This window comes from Callorhinchus milii, unplaced genomic scaffold (genome assembly GCF_018977255.1).
Source record: "Callorhinchus milii isolate IMCB2004 unplaced genomic scaffold, IMCB_Cmil_1.0 Scaffold13, whole genome shotgun sequence".
Classification (NCBI taxonomy): Eukaryota; Metazoa; Chordata; class Chondrichthyes; order Chimaeriformes; family Callorhinchidae; genus Callorhinchus; species Callorhinchus milii.
Window position 1 is genome coordinate 10,555,912 of NW_024704754.1, and position 14,525 is coordinate 10,570,436.

Sequence of the window (14,525 nt, forward strand, 5' to 3'; positions counted from 1 at the left end):
ATCAATCAGAGACAATCCTGGTCTAATTGGACGTTTAATGCTGCTTAGTAAAAATTGCAGTTCATCAGAATCTCCAAAATTCAGGTATAGTTTTGATGAAACAGAGAGTAAATATTCAGCTAGTTCTGATAGTTTACTAGGAGGTATAAGAGCAATCAGTGCTAGTCCCAGTCTATTTGAAGATCTATCTTCATCAGACAGCAACAATTATTCAATGTTTTCCAGCAAAAATCGTGATGGAAGTCTATCATCAGTTAGTGTCAGTCCCAGTCTATTGAGAGGTCTAACACCAATCATGTCTGATTCTGAAATACCTGATGACCAACCACTAAGAACCAGTCTCAATACTAGCCTCATTCAAGAATTGACCCCAGTAGGTGACAGTCCTAATCTATTACAAAAGCAAATGCCCATCAGTGAAAATTCTAAGCTTATTACAGAAGATAAAATGTCAGTCAGTGGCAATCGTAAACAAAGGTCAAATACCCAGTAAAAATCATCTAATGTCAGTCGTTGAACAAGCTTGGAATAGTCACATTCCAACAAAACTAATTTAGGTCAGATCGTGACATGATACAATACAATACAAATTTACATTGATAGAGCACATTGGGAGGACATCCCAGGCATTGGAGCAGTCCAAGGTTTGCAGCTGAGATGGGTTGCAGGATGAGGGGGTGATGTGTTGAACTGGTTTCATGCCAAACATTGACAAGTTGGATTAGAAATGTGTATATTGTCATTGGTTGGAAAGCTCGTCAGAAAACATTGAGTTACAAAACATTGTAATCACATGCCTAGCATCAGTTTTCCTCCAATTATGAGGCTTATATGGTTCAATGCAATATTGTTGTCTCTAAAACTGATTGATAAAACCCCTTTTTAAAATCTATATCACTCTTGTTACCAGTTTTTGATCTTACTGATAGCGTCTTTTAGGAAAAATAAATTGTAAATTTAAGTACTGTTCCTTTAATTTTTGTAAAACGAAAGCATTTTGATAAGGATGATATTTCAGATGGTAGATTTGTTTTTACTCGTATTCAGCCATAGTAATCATAGGCCAGTCCTGGCAGAGGTGGGAGTTAATATTGCAAGTGGCTCATTTCCTTGCTCATGTGGCAGCTCATTATGATATCATCGTAAGTGTAACAATCAGAGCCGGATAACCCTCACCCCCCCACAGTTATGGCTTTAGTGACTGGACTTACCAGTGCAGAAGGAGCAAAACATTCATTCAGATCCCCCCCCCCCCCCACCACCTTTGTAACGTTTCAAAACGTGTCACTTCTCTCAACTAGTTACACGTCATTGTGTGGTTTATTTTGGAATATGATCAAAATGATGGCCACTCCTGCAGTGATTATTGACAATGGATCTGGGCTCTGCAAATCTGGAATAGTTGGTGATAGCATCCCTACATCAGTCATACCATCTGTTGTTGGCTGCTCTAAAGTCACAAAGGGGTCACGGAGCACCAACCTAAAAGACTATTATGTTGGTAAAGCTGCCCAAGCCAGAAGAGAAGTTCTGTCTTTGAAGTACCCAATTGAGCGTGGCATTGTGATTTGTTGGGAAGAGATGGAGATGATCTGGAGATACATATATGGCTTCGAACTGCATGTGAAATCCAAAGAAAGGCCAGTTTTGCTGACTGCTGCTCCATTAACTCCCTTTTTTAACAGGGAAAGAATGGCTGAGATCATGTTTGAAGGCTTTTCTGTACCAGCCATGTATATAGCCATTCCCGCAACTTTGGCACTTTATACATCAGGGCGCACTCGGGGAATCGTCTTGGATAGTGGGTATGGAGTGACTGATGCTGTGCCCATCTATGAGGGATACTATCTACCTGACGCTGTCAAAAGACTTAACGTGGCAGGTGGGGACATCACTGAAAATATTTGGAGGCTCATGTTGGAGAATGGGCATATCTTTGCTGAGAAAATAGAAACCGAGATCATGCAGGACATTAAAGAGAAACTGTGCTACATCTCCCTGGATCCCAAGTTGGAGAGCAAGAAACCAGTTGAAGAGATCCAAAGGGAGTACAGATTGCCAGATGGAACTCACATTACGATTGAAAACGAGCTCTACGCAGCTCCTGAAATGCTCTTTACTCCAGAGACTATGAGTTCCAAAGAACTTGGAGTGCACCGATTGATGCTGAGCAGTATCACAAAATGTGAACAACGACTACACAAGGAATTGTACAGCAACATGTTGCTGTCTGGCGGCTCCACGCTCTTCCCGGGAATGGAGGAACGGTTGCTTAAGGAGATCAAGTTGCAGACTCCCAGCGGCATACAAGTCAAAGTCATTGCCCCACCAGAAAGAAACTACTCCGTTTGGATGGGGGCCTCCATCTTAACCAGCTTGGCATCCTTCAAGCACATGTGGATCACAGTGAACGATTACAACGACTTTGGGCCATCTGTGGTCAACAAGAGGTGTTTCTAAGAACTGTTTGTCCCAAAGTGTGACTATAGTGATCAAATTTTAAATTGTATGTGATCAAATACTACTTCATAGCTCACAATGTTTTGAGTGGTCAAATCAACAAAAGATTTGAAATTAATATTTCTTGCTGTTAATTCTGATTTAGGTGTTGTATTTCTTGTCCGTCCCGTCTTACAAATGGAGCAAATTTAAGACAGTAGCTGTGGTATGTCTTCCTGGATACTTCTGAGTGACTATCCACTATGATAAAAATAATAATAATACTTGTATTTGGTATAGTGTCTTACCACGTCTACTAGACGTCTTAAAGCACTTCACAGAATTTACTGTAAAGTGAATTGACTATGTTTTGGGGCAAAACGCAGCAGCTAATTGTGCACAGCAGTGTCCTACAGACAATCATGGATTAAATGATCAAATTATTTTTTTTNAAGGGATTATTACCCCCAGAAATGCGATCTGCCAATCGAATAACAACCAGGTTCCTACTTTCTACTAGATAAACAGACGATGTGGAGTAAGGAAACTTGCCCAATGTTTCGCCCTGCCTGAGAAACGAACCTAGGTCCTCTCACTTGTGAGTCGAGTGCTCTAACCACTGAGCTATAGCACTCCACAAAAAGCATAAGATCTCCTTATAACTCACTTAATGAAACATACCACTTAATATGGCACTGATCAATATAAACCATATTTGATTCCTGGTCTGTGTTGAATTAGTACATCTCAATCAAGTTGGTAATAGAAGCATCACAATTTGCCACACTATCTTTGAAGGGGTAAATATTGGGGGTTTCTGATCAACTGCTGGAAAATATGGGGATATTAGGTTAGGACAGAATTGGCTTGGCTATGATGTCTTACCCTTAGGCAATTAGCCTGTTGACATCTTATGGTTTTACACATTGAAATGCACCAGTACTGAGCAAATTAAGGTCAACATGGAGAAAGGCAAGAAATTAATAATAATAATAATAATAAATTGCATGTTGCAAGTGAATGTTGAAGAACTGTATTTTCCATGAATGGGTTAAAACGTATCTAGCAGGAACTTGAAAGAATGGTATAGTTTAATTATCACTCACCATTTCCAAATATTGGTAAGAAAAGTGAACGGGATGCTATATTGCCGTATCTATAATAATAATAATAATAATAATTCTTGCATTTGATATAGCGCTTTTCACGTCGGGAGGACGTCCTGAAGCACTTCACAGAAGACACTGTAAAGTGAATTGACTGTATATTTGTGGGCGAACGCGGCAGCCAATTGCGCACAGCAATGTCCCACAAACAGTCGTAGATTGAAAGTGACCAATTTATTATTGTTTTTGGTTTTTGGAGGGATTATTATTAGATGTGTGGAGTAAGGAAACTTGCCCAAGGGTTCGCCCTCTGCCTGGAATTGAACTCAGGTCTCTCACTTGCAAAGCGAGTGCTCTAACCACTGAGCTACAGGACTCCACAGATTGTACAGATTGTATCTGTTATTGTACAGGTCAAAGCTACGTTATTGTACAGGTCAGATGCTTCGGGAAAAGACCAATACATTTGAAACTTAACTTCTATCCACAATAAACATCTTGATGTGCTAGCATCAAGCTGAAGATGACTCATTTTATTTCTTGTAAAATAACGGATTGGTAGAACACAGGTTTCCAGCAACATGAGTTAGGTGATTGATTAACTCCTTTAACAATGTGCTGGACATATATAAGAGGCTGGAAAGATTATTGGTCCCAAAGTAAGCTTAAGATAAGCGTTTTCAATGCAGGGGGTTCCAGCAATACTAAAAGATTATAAAGTTTGTTATCATCTGAGCTTATTACTAGGTGCAATAAAAAAATCATGCTTAGGAAAATTGTAACTGTATTGTTGTCTTTCTCTCTCTCACACACACACACACACACACAACACACATTCTTCTGTATCCTATAACCCTTGCATTTGATATAGCACCTTGTTATGTCATCGACATCTCAACGGATTTGTTGTGTATTTGTAGACGAACGTGGTAGTACGTTTGTGCACAGCAATTTACCACAAACAGCCACAGAGTTACTGACTTATTTTCTGTAGGATTGTTGACGCTGTTAGAAACTCTTCTCTTATTGAATTGTGCCATAGGATCTTTATCTTTACCCCTCTCTGGTTGTTGGTCCTGTTCTTTAGGAGGGATGCTGCTGACAGTATGAAAGGTCAGACTCACAATGGATGATGGAGAGGAAAGTTCAGACCTCAGTGTGGAGCAGTGATCATTTCTGTAGTGCACTTCTCAAACTCTTCTTCCTGATCATTTTCTTCACTTGTAAATCTATAATGGAGACTATGGTAGAACAGAGAACATCCCTGGAAAGTCTTCAAATGTTTATTTGAGAGACATATTCTAGACTCCTCGATGATTGAGACATATAGACTCCAGAGGTTGTAGATTCAAATCCCTGTCCTTAGTGCAAAGTTAGCTAATCTCACCAGGGGACTCTACAACTGACAACATTTGACTTCAGCATTTTGAGTTAGGTAAATAAAAATCATAGTTCTCCCTAATCACTAACTGTAACTGTAAACACTCTCCTTGCCCCCGCCCCCATTAGAAAATACAAGGATCACCAGGATTGTACAATCATGTTTTATTTACCCCTATGAAAGTGTGTGTAATATTATTTTTTGCCCATTATTCAGAGATATTGTGCTGGAGATTGATTGGGAATGTAGGCATTTGGTGATTCAAAACCCAGAATTTGGAGCCATAATGGAGCTGAATAGAAGCACATAACAACGGGCTGTTAAAGTGCTGCTGTCTCCCATGGGGGGTGGGGGCGAGGAATCGCTCTGTGCTCCAGTCTTGTGGAGAAGCACCCCCCTTGGGTGGTTGGTATTCGTGGCCTTGTTTGTCTACCGGAATTTCGATCCTTCCGTTTTTAACTACATCCATGGAGAATGGTCATAGGAAGTGCCATTCAGGTCATAGAAAATGCCCTGAATGGTATAAGGATGTGATAAGACACTATATCAAATGCAAGGATTATTATTTTAAATTAAAAATGAATTTAGGGGTGAATTTCTTTACACAGATGGGTAATTTATGCCGAGAACAGGTCACCAGGAAAGATAATGTGAGAATGAACCACCTGCCTGTTTAAATGTTTTGCGTACTTTGTTTATCCAAGCTGAAGGACAGACTTGTTTGGTTGCCGACGTGGAACAACTATAAACACAATGATGTATTCATAAAACTAAACAACAGTTTTGCTCAAATTACTTTTAGTTAGCAGGGATCAGACAAATTCATCACCAGCACAAGACAAGCTGAGAGATGCCGTAGGGTAGTTGGCAGCTGCTGAGCTTTGCTCTGGCTTGAGTCATTGCCTTTGAAAGAGGAGTGAATATGTGTGAGAGGGTGGCAATGCAAGAAAATACCTGAGACACCCAAAGCCTTACTTGGACAATACTTTTAATCGCAAGAGATGTTCGGAGGAAAAAGGTCATTCAGTTCATTACATCAGAATACCAACCCTCTCATCTTACAGTAGCCTCTCTAGTTTAGATTACTGCTAACTCAGTCCACTGAGCACTCTGGGACTCTACCCTATGTGAGAGCACTATACGAATGCAAGTTGTTGTCCATATCATCCCAATAAAGTAGCTTCCCTTCCCTATTAAACTGCCAGTGATCAAATGGACACATCTCCAGAAGACCACTCACTCCCTATATAGTAAAGCATTTGACTTGTACCCCCACCAAGACCAATGGAAGTTCACGTGATGAAATGGGCAACAAGCAAACTGGAATCAAAAAANGTACACAGGAAGCAATGAACTGGAAGTAATGGGAATTCGTTGAGAGCAAAAAATAAGTAACATAAGACGCATATGGAGTTTGAGCTATTGTGATGTTATTTCGCTTAGCAACCAATGAGGGCTCCCTTTCTGCTGGCTCTGGTCCAGGTTCAATACAAAGTGATGGAAGATGCAGTTCAAAGGCTTTGTCCCTCAGGTTGAACAAGCTCAAATTTTCTCCACGTAACTTAATCTACCTCCCTCTCTGTTTGCTTCCCTACCTTTCTAATTGTTTTTTTTTTGGCTGCCATATTGTCCTCTGGGACCTGACAGTGATCTGACAGTGTTACACTGAATCCCTTACAATGTTGTTAGAAATACTTCCATAGCCTGCATCCAGAAAACAGCTGTATCACAACATGCTATCTCAAATCACTTAAATTATTTATTTTGCAGCTAAATCTAATCAATGCATAGTTTAATATCTTTATCTTTGAGTTTTAGGTGGGTTCCTCGTCAACATAACGCTACACTTGATTGTTTTGAGCACCTTATACAAAATACAATTTACAATACAATTAAAGTTTACATAGTGCTTTTCAAGTCAGAAGGACATCACAAAAAACATTTTCACACAACCGGAGCAGTGACAGCTAAAGAGCATAGGGGGAGAAAGATGACTGAAAACGGTAAGCCCTCAGACCGGCTTTGAAAGTGAGGGGATAGGTCAGAAAGACTCTGGGACTGAGTTCTAGAGAGCATTGACTCTGATCATTTAAAACAGAATTTTAAAATTGACTAAAACTTATTCATAATTCATACACAGTGATACCTTGTCACTCCAAGGGAAAATAGCTCTGTGACTACTTTGAGGAGTTTCAATAAATACCTAAATAAATATGGCCAGGATATCGATAGCATATTGACTCAATGGTTAGAGCTCTCGCCTCGCAAGCAAGAGACCTGGATTTGATTCCTGGCAGGGCGAATCCTTGGGCAAATTTCCTTACTCCATGCCTGATAATAATCCTTCAAGAAAAAACCCAATAATAATAAAATTGGTCACTTCAATTCACGACTGTTTGTGGGACATTGCTGTGCGTAATTGGCTGCAGGGTTTTGCCCACAAATATACAGTCAATTCACTTTACAGTATATTCTGTGAAGCGCTTTGAGATGTCTAGAAGGCATGAAAAGTGCTATATCAAATGCAAGGATTATTATTATATTAAAAGAATATTATTATATTAAAACAATGAGACTGTTGGCCTGGGACTAAGCCATTAAGACCAGAATGTTTGACTGTTTTGAATCTGGGTCTGTGCTGAGTTAGCTGATCTCAGCCATAATGATTTGTGTTCCATTATTGGATTGGCCACAATGACAATGAAATGTGAAAGTTACTACACCCGCAGAATCTACCTGCTATCTCAGTTGTCTCTTAATACATAAGCAATGTTAATCAATTTGAGATGCAACTTGGAACAGAAATTGGTCAAAATTAAGATTTGGAAACCAGCACTAATCCTACTGAATCTGCATGAGTTCCTGATCTCCAAAGGCTTGATTCAGTGGAAGTTGGGTAGGGTAAGGGGGAAGAATGGACATTTCCATTCCTTAAGCATCGTCATTCTTTACTTTGATGATCACATTACAGGGGCAAAAAATAAACTGCTAACAGTGCCTCCCAGACAGGAGTGATATTGTGCATATCCTTTCTTCTTCAGTCCTGATTATTTGAATAACATTGGCTTATTCAGTGACAATGTGAACAGGGAGCTCTATTCTCAACAGTATGAATCTCTGCCTGCTGCCCTTGAACATCACTGTCTGAACAGATTTCCTCATTACGGAGACAATTTCATTGAATAGGCTAAACTAATCCAATTTTGTGGTGGGTTGAGACTTGCCTGATTTTTTCCAAGATATAAAGACACACACATATTCAGACACACACACACACGCACAAAATGTAAACGCTTACAATGGATGTCAATCTGTGACTTGGGTTTTTGAGGTTTGAATGGATGCCACTTTCTTATACAGACCCTCGAGGGTCCATCTGCCTGTGTCTCTTTGAAAAGACAATCAGCCAAACTGTGTTTCCTGCATGAATGAAATGTGGCCAAGTGTTTGATTAGAATGAGGATTAAAGCTTATTGTACATGAAACAAAAACAGAAAACACTATAAATCCACAGTAGATTCATCCATCAGCATCTGAAAGAGAAAAATAGCTTAACATTTTAGGTGAAACCTGCTGTCTGATAAAGGTTTACAAGTGAAATGTTAATTTAATCAAAAGTGATTAATGCACCTTGCTATGTTGCAGTACAGGAAGACCGACTGGCTTTGCGTTGATCAATCAAATGGTTCATTTTCTGCCGCAACATTCGTTTCGAGGCTGATTTCTCTGCTGTGGATTTTCAGTGTTTCCTGGGTTTATTTCAGATTTCCAACTCACAGTTTCCTGAGGTTCTCCTGATTGGCTCCCGTCCGCGCCTCCTCACCTCAGGCACTGACAGCATCACCATCCATGGTTGCTCACCACCCCTTGCTAAGCCAGTCCGGAATCTTGGGATCTTGTTTGATCCTCAACTATCCTTTCTATCCCATATCTACACCATGATCCACTCTGCCTTCCCCCACTTCTGCAATTTGCCCGGCTCTGCCATTGTCTCACTCAGCAGGCCGCTGAAACCCTTATACATCGAGGCTCGACTATGCAAACTCCTTGCTTGTTGGCCTCCCCAACTCCTCCCTCCACAGGCTGCAGATCATCCAGAACTCTGTAGCCCATGTCTTCTCTCACACAAGGCTTTGTGACCCTATCACCCCCATCCTCACCCAACTCCACTGGCTTCCCATCACACAGAGGATACAGTTCAAGATCCTCGTCCTCACCTTCAAAGCCCTCCACGGTCTTGCTAGCCCTACCTCTGCAACCTCCTATCCCCCTACCATCCTGCTTGCTTCTTCTGCTCAGCGGGCTCTAGCCTCCTTCATGTCCCCCGCCTCGCTCGCCCCACTATTAGCCTTCCGCCACTCTGCCCCCACCCTCTGGAATGCCATCCCACAGTCCCTCCGCATTGCCCCCTCCCTTGCCACCTTCAAGACCCATCTCAAGACCTCCTCTTCGACTGTGCTTTCGATCTCCCTGCTTCACCCCCTGCCCTTCATCCTCCCCGACCCCCAGCTCAGGTCCAGAACTCTAGTCTGTCCAGCGCATTGGGACGTCCTCCCAACATAAAAGGCACTGAGATCTGAAAATAGGAAGAGAGGGGGCGAGGTGAAGGGAGTGACGAGGGGAGTTTCAGAGCCTCGGGGCATAGTGGCTGAAGGCACGGCTGGCGAGAGTGGAGCGGAGGACTTGGGGGACGAGAAGGAGGCCAGACCCGGTGGAATGAAGGCAACAGGCACTGTTTTGAAGAGAGAGGAGGTCAGAAAGGTAGTGGCGTGCAGAGGATTGGAGGGATTTGAAGACAAGGGTGGGTATCTTGAAGTCGATCTTCTCTGGGACAGGCAACCAGTGCAGTCTGGCAAGGACTGGGGTAATCGGGGAGCGGAGTTTGGTTACCAACTGGATCAGGCTGACACATTATCCAATTGCAATCTGAGATTAATGTTCCTTTAAAATCAATGGCAGAAAAATAAATCTATGCTTTCAAACTGCCGGCAGCAAAAATCAATGGGATCAGGTGCAAGTCAACCCTGCTTTAATGTTTCACTTTGTTTAATGTCTTACGAGAAAGATGGCACCCGCAACAATGCAATACTCTGCATTACTGTACTAATATTATTAATATTACCAGTGTTATTATTAACTCTACAATAATTCAAGTATCAGCCTGGACTATGAACTCAAGTCTTGAACCTTCAACAGTTTGATGCTAAGGCAAGATTGCAACTGAAGCAAGTCGGTACGATTGAGCATGGTGGGTTTAATACGGAACTGTTGGAATGGAAAGTGTAGACATTAGGAGTTTACTTTAAAGAAGCTGTATCCTCTTGACAAAATATCTCAATACAAGAGCTCAGCAAGATTGATTGCCAAGGATACCCAGTAATCCTGGTGAGTTCATTGGAATTAAATTTGATGTGTATGAACAGTGACAGAGGCGCAGTATCTTACACACTGATTATGAGACATACAGATTTTTGCCTCCAGTTCTATTAGATTCCATCTGATAGTTTCTAATCCCTTGAGAATGAGGATCAACCAGAATGCAAGATGCAGCCCAGAGTGAAGAACTATTGCTATGGCAACGACAACTCTTAAACTACAGAAGAGAAGAGTGAGATAAAAATATCAAGATAGAATCATAGGATTATACAGCACAGAAGGAGCCCATTCAGCCCATCATGCCTGTGCCGGCTCTTTGAAAAGACTATCCAAATCAATCCCACTCCCCCGCTCTCTCCCCATAGCCCTGCAAACTTGTCCTCCCCAAATAATTATCTATTTCTCTCTTAAAAGTTGTTATCGAATCACCCTTTCAGGCATTGTGTTCCAGACCTGAAAAACTCGCTGTGTGAAAAAATTTCTCCTCACCTTGACTCTGTTTCTTTTAACAACTATTTTAAATCGGTGTCCTCGGGTTACCGACCCACTCGCCAGTGGAAACAGTTTCTCCTTGTTTACCCTATCGAGTCCCCTCATAATTTTGAAAACTTCTATTAAGTCTCCTCTTAACCTTCTCTGCTCCAAGCAGAATAATCATAGCTTCTCTCGCCTCTCCTCATAACTGAAGTCCCTCATTCCTGGTACCATCCTGGTAAATCTCCTTTGCACCCTCTCCAATGCCTTGACATCCTTATTATTATCCTATTATTATTTTTATATTATCCGTCCTAAAGTGTGGGGCCCAGAACTAAACACAGTCTCTCGCTGAGGCCTAACCAGTGTTTTATAAAAGTTCATCATAACTTCCTGACTTTTTGTATTCTATGCCCCTATTTATAAAGCCTAGTATCCCGTATGCTTTTTTAACAGCTCTATCTACCTGTCCTGCCACGTTCACAGATTTGCTTATATGAACTCCCAGGTCTCTCTGTTCCTTCACCCCCTTTAAGATTGTACCATCAGCTTATATTGCCTCTCCTCATTCTTCCTTCCAAAATGCATCACTTCGCATTTCTCCACATTAAACTTCATCTGCCACGTGTTTGCCCATTTTACCAGTCTGTCTATGTCCATTTGCAGTCTGCTACTATCCTCCTCACTGTTTACTACTTTTCCTAGCTTAGTATCATCTGCAAACTTGGAAATTGTACTCCCTGTACCCAAGTCCAGGCCATTTATATACATTCAAAAACAGCAGTGGTCCCAATACCGACCCCTGGGGGACACCACTGCACACTTGCCCCCGGTCAGAAAAACAACCGTTCACCACCACTCTCTGCTTTCTGTCTCCCAGCCAGTTCTGTGTCCATGCTGCCCTGTCCCTTCAATACTGTGGGTTTCTATTCTGCTTACAAGTCTCTTATGTGGCACTTTATCAAATGCCTTTTGAAAATCCATATAAACCACAGCAACTGCATTACCTTCATCCATCCTCTCTGTTACTTCATCAAAAAACTCTATCAGGTTTGTTGAACATGATTTGCCTTTAACAAATCCGTGTTGACTGTCCTTTATTAACCCATATTTTCCTAAGTGAAAATTTATTTTGTCCCGGATTATAGTCTGTAGAAGTTTCCCCACTACTGATGTTAGCCTGACTGGCCTGTAGTTCCCGGGTTTATCCTCCGATACTGTGGCTTTGGCTGCATCCTCTTCTTTTGTGAAGACAGATGCAATTCAATATGTCAGCCATGCCCTCTGCCTCCACAAGAAGATTTCCTCTTTGGTTCCTAATTGGACCCACCCTACCTTGGCCTAACCTTTTATTCTTTATATGCTTATAAAATACCTCAGGTTCCCTTTTACGTTACCTGCTAATGTTTTCTCCTACAATCCCTTTGCCCCTCTTATTTCCTTTTTTAGTTCTCCTCTGTACTTTCTATATTCTATTTGATTATCAACCCTGAACATAGGTCACCAATATAATTGCATCCTCTTCCAATACCAATGTATTAAACATCCTTGAAAGTTATTTTATTACATTTCTTGTAAATACCGAACTCTACAAGGAAGGTTCCAGGTTCATAGAAGGTGTCATCCCATATATTCATAGTGCTAATTTGTTTTATCTCTCCCTTTACACAGCAAACAAGAATTTGTCAAACAATTCCAGGGATAACACACCAATTACACAAACTATAGAGTTTTCAATTGATTATTATATTGGTGAACTGATTAGAGATGATACTTGGAGAAATAACAGAACGATACTTTAGAATCCACCAACACAGTACAAGTGAACACAGGTTTAAAGTTGTGAAGAGCAATTTCAGGACAGAAACTGGGAAGTGTTTCTTCACCCAGAGGGTAATTAACGACTGGAACAGGTTGCCAAGAATGATGGTTGAAGCCAGGATGATGGACTGATTTAAAAAAAGATCCAGACATCCTTGAGGTCCCAGCAGGGATGGGCTGAAGAGACCTCTGCAACACAGCGAGTAATTCTTACCCGAATGAATAAACAGTAGCTTTGTGCACTTGCCCAGTGCAATCCTTAGCCTGCTGAATACACAGTATTAGTACAGTTACATGGTGACTGTAACTGTACAGTCAACACCCTGTTGAATAAGCAGGAACTTCACATAGTAACACCTTGCAGTCCGCACTTTAATAATAAAAATAATCTTTGTATTTGATATAACACCTTATCGGGTCTTTGAGTTGTCTCAAAGCACTTGACAGAATATACTGCAAAGTGAATTGATTGTATATTTTGTGAGCGAAATGCGGCAGCCAATTGTGCACAGCAGTGGATTGTTGTGATTGTGGATTGAATGACCAAATTATTATTTTTTTAAAAAAAAATTTGAGGTGATTATTACCCTTGGAAAAGCTGTCCGCCAATGAAATATCAACCAGATTTCTACTTACAGCAGGTAAACAGAGGCGTGGGGAGTCCAAAACTCCCCTGAGGTTTGGCCCTGTCCAGGAGTCCAACCCAGGTCCTCCTGCTGGAGAGACAAGCGCGTGAGGCTCTGCCCACCACCAGTCTGTATAGATGTGCCACAGGACTGTAGAGATTTCATTGAAGATTAGTAGGTATCCTGTACACTGTGGATGAAGAAGGCATTCCCCTCAAACTGGAGGCTGAGTATTTTACTTCAACAGTGCACCAGAAACAGAGAAACCATTTCCAACTCTCAATTCCTCAAATGCCCAAACTGACCTCCAGCGGCGATACCCCCCGAGGACAGGACAGGGCCTCATCGTCAGACTCTTTTTCTGGAGCAGATGCCACGTTTGTAGGTAAAGCAGCGTTTTGTTGTTTTGTTTTGACACATTTTCTACTTATTGTAAATGATGGAATGGATGTTATTCACTCTCACCTCTACACTACTAATGTGGCGGTAGTGATGAGGGATTATAATAAATATTGATCCTTTCATAACTCAGCCATTGAACCTCCAGTCACCTCTTCAGCCGTAGTTGGGATACCCAGTGTTATCAGCATCGCTACCCCCGGGCAAGGCGTGTGGGGGCAATAACCATTTTTTAAAATATATTCATATTCCAGCGCTTCCTCCCCCCACCCTGACCCTCCCCCCCTCCCCCCACCCTGACCCTCCCCCCTCCCCCCACCCTGACCCTCCCCCCCTCCCCCCACCCTGACCCTCCCCCCTCCCCCACCCTGACCCTCCCCCCCCTCCCCCCACCCTGACCCTCCCCTACCCCCCTCCCCCACCCTGACCCTCCCCTCCCCCCTCCCCCCACCCTGACCCTCCCCCCCTCCCGACCCTACCCTCCCCTCCCCCCTCCCCCCACCCTGACCCTCCCCCCTCCCTGACCCTCCCCCCCCTCCCCCACCCTGACCCTCCCCTCCCCCCTCCCCCACCCTGACCCTCCCCTCCCCCTCCCCCCACCCTGACCCTCCCCCCTCCCGACCCTACCCTCCCCTCCCCCCCTCCCCCACCCTGACCCTCCCCCCCTCCCTGACCCTCCCCTCCCCCCCTCCCCCACCCTGACCCTCCCCTCCCCCCCACCCCCTGAGCTCTGCTGCGCCTCATCTCAACTCTCTGACAGCAGTTGATGGGAAATACATTTCTGCAAAATTGTAAAGTCAGGATTGGAGAATTCAGCAACAAATGTCATGGGATTTCTTCCCCCCCCCCACCAAAAAAATTATATTCAGAGATAAATAGAAAACCTTTGAGATTCCAGTCTAC

General features: G+C 42.6%; 1 protein-coding gene across 1 annotated transcript; it reads left to right on the forward strand.

Annotated features, from left to right (window-relative positions):
- The first annotated feature begins 295 nt into the window (after positions 1-295).
- Positions 296-2,460, forward strand: LOC103177267 (actin, clone 302-like). Its single transcript, XM_007891356.1, has 2 exons — positions 296-321; positions 1,350-2,460. The coding sequence occupies exons 1-2, from the start codon at positions 296-298 to the stop codon at positions 2,458-2,460; spliced, it is 1,137 nt and encodes a 378-aa protein (XP_007889547.1).
- Positions 2,461-14,525: the final 12,065 nt, after the last annotated feature.

Coding starts and splice junctions, on each gene's coding strand:
- LOC103177267 (XM_007891356.1), top strand. CDS start 296: ATGTCTGATTCTGAAATACCTGATGA. Junction 322..1,349: donor GATTCTGAAATACCTGATGA/CCAACCACTAAG, acceptor CAAAATGATGGC/CACTCCTGCAGTGATTATTG.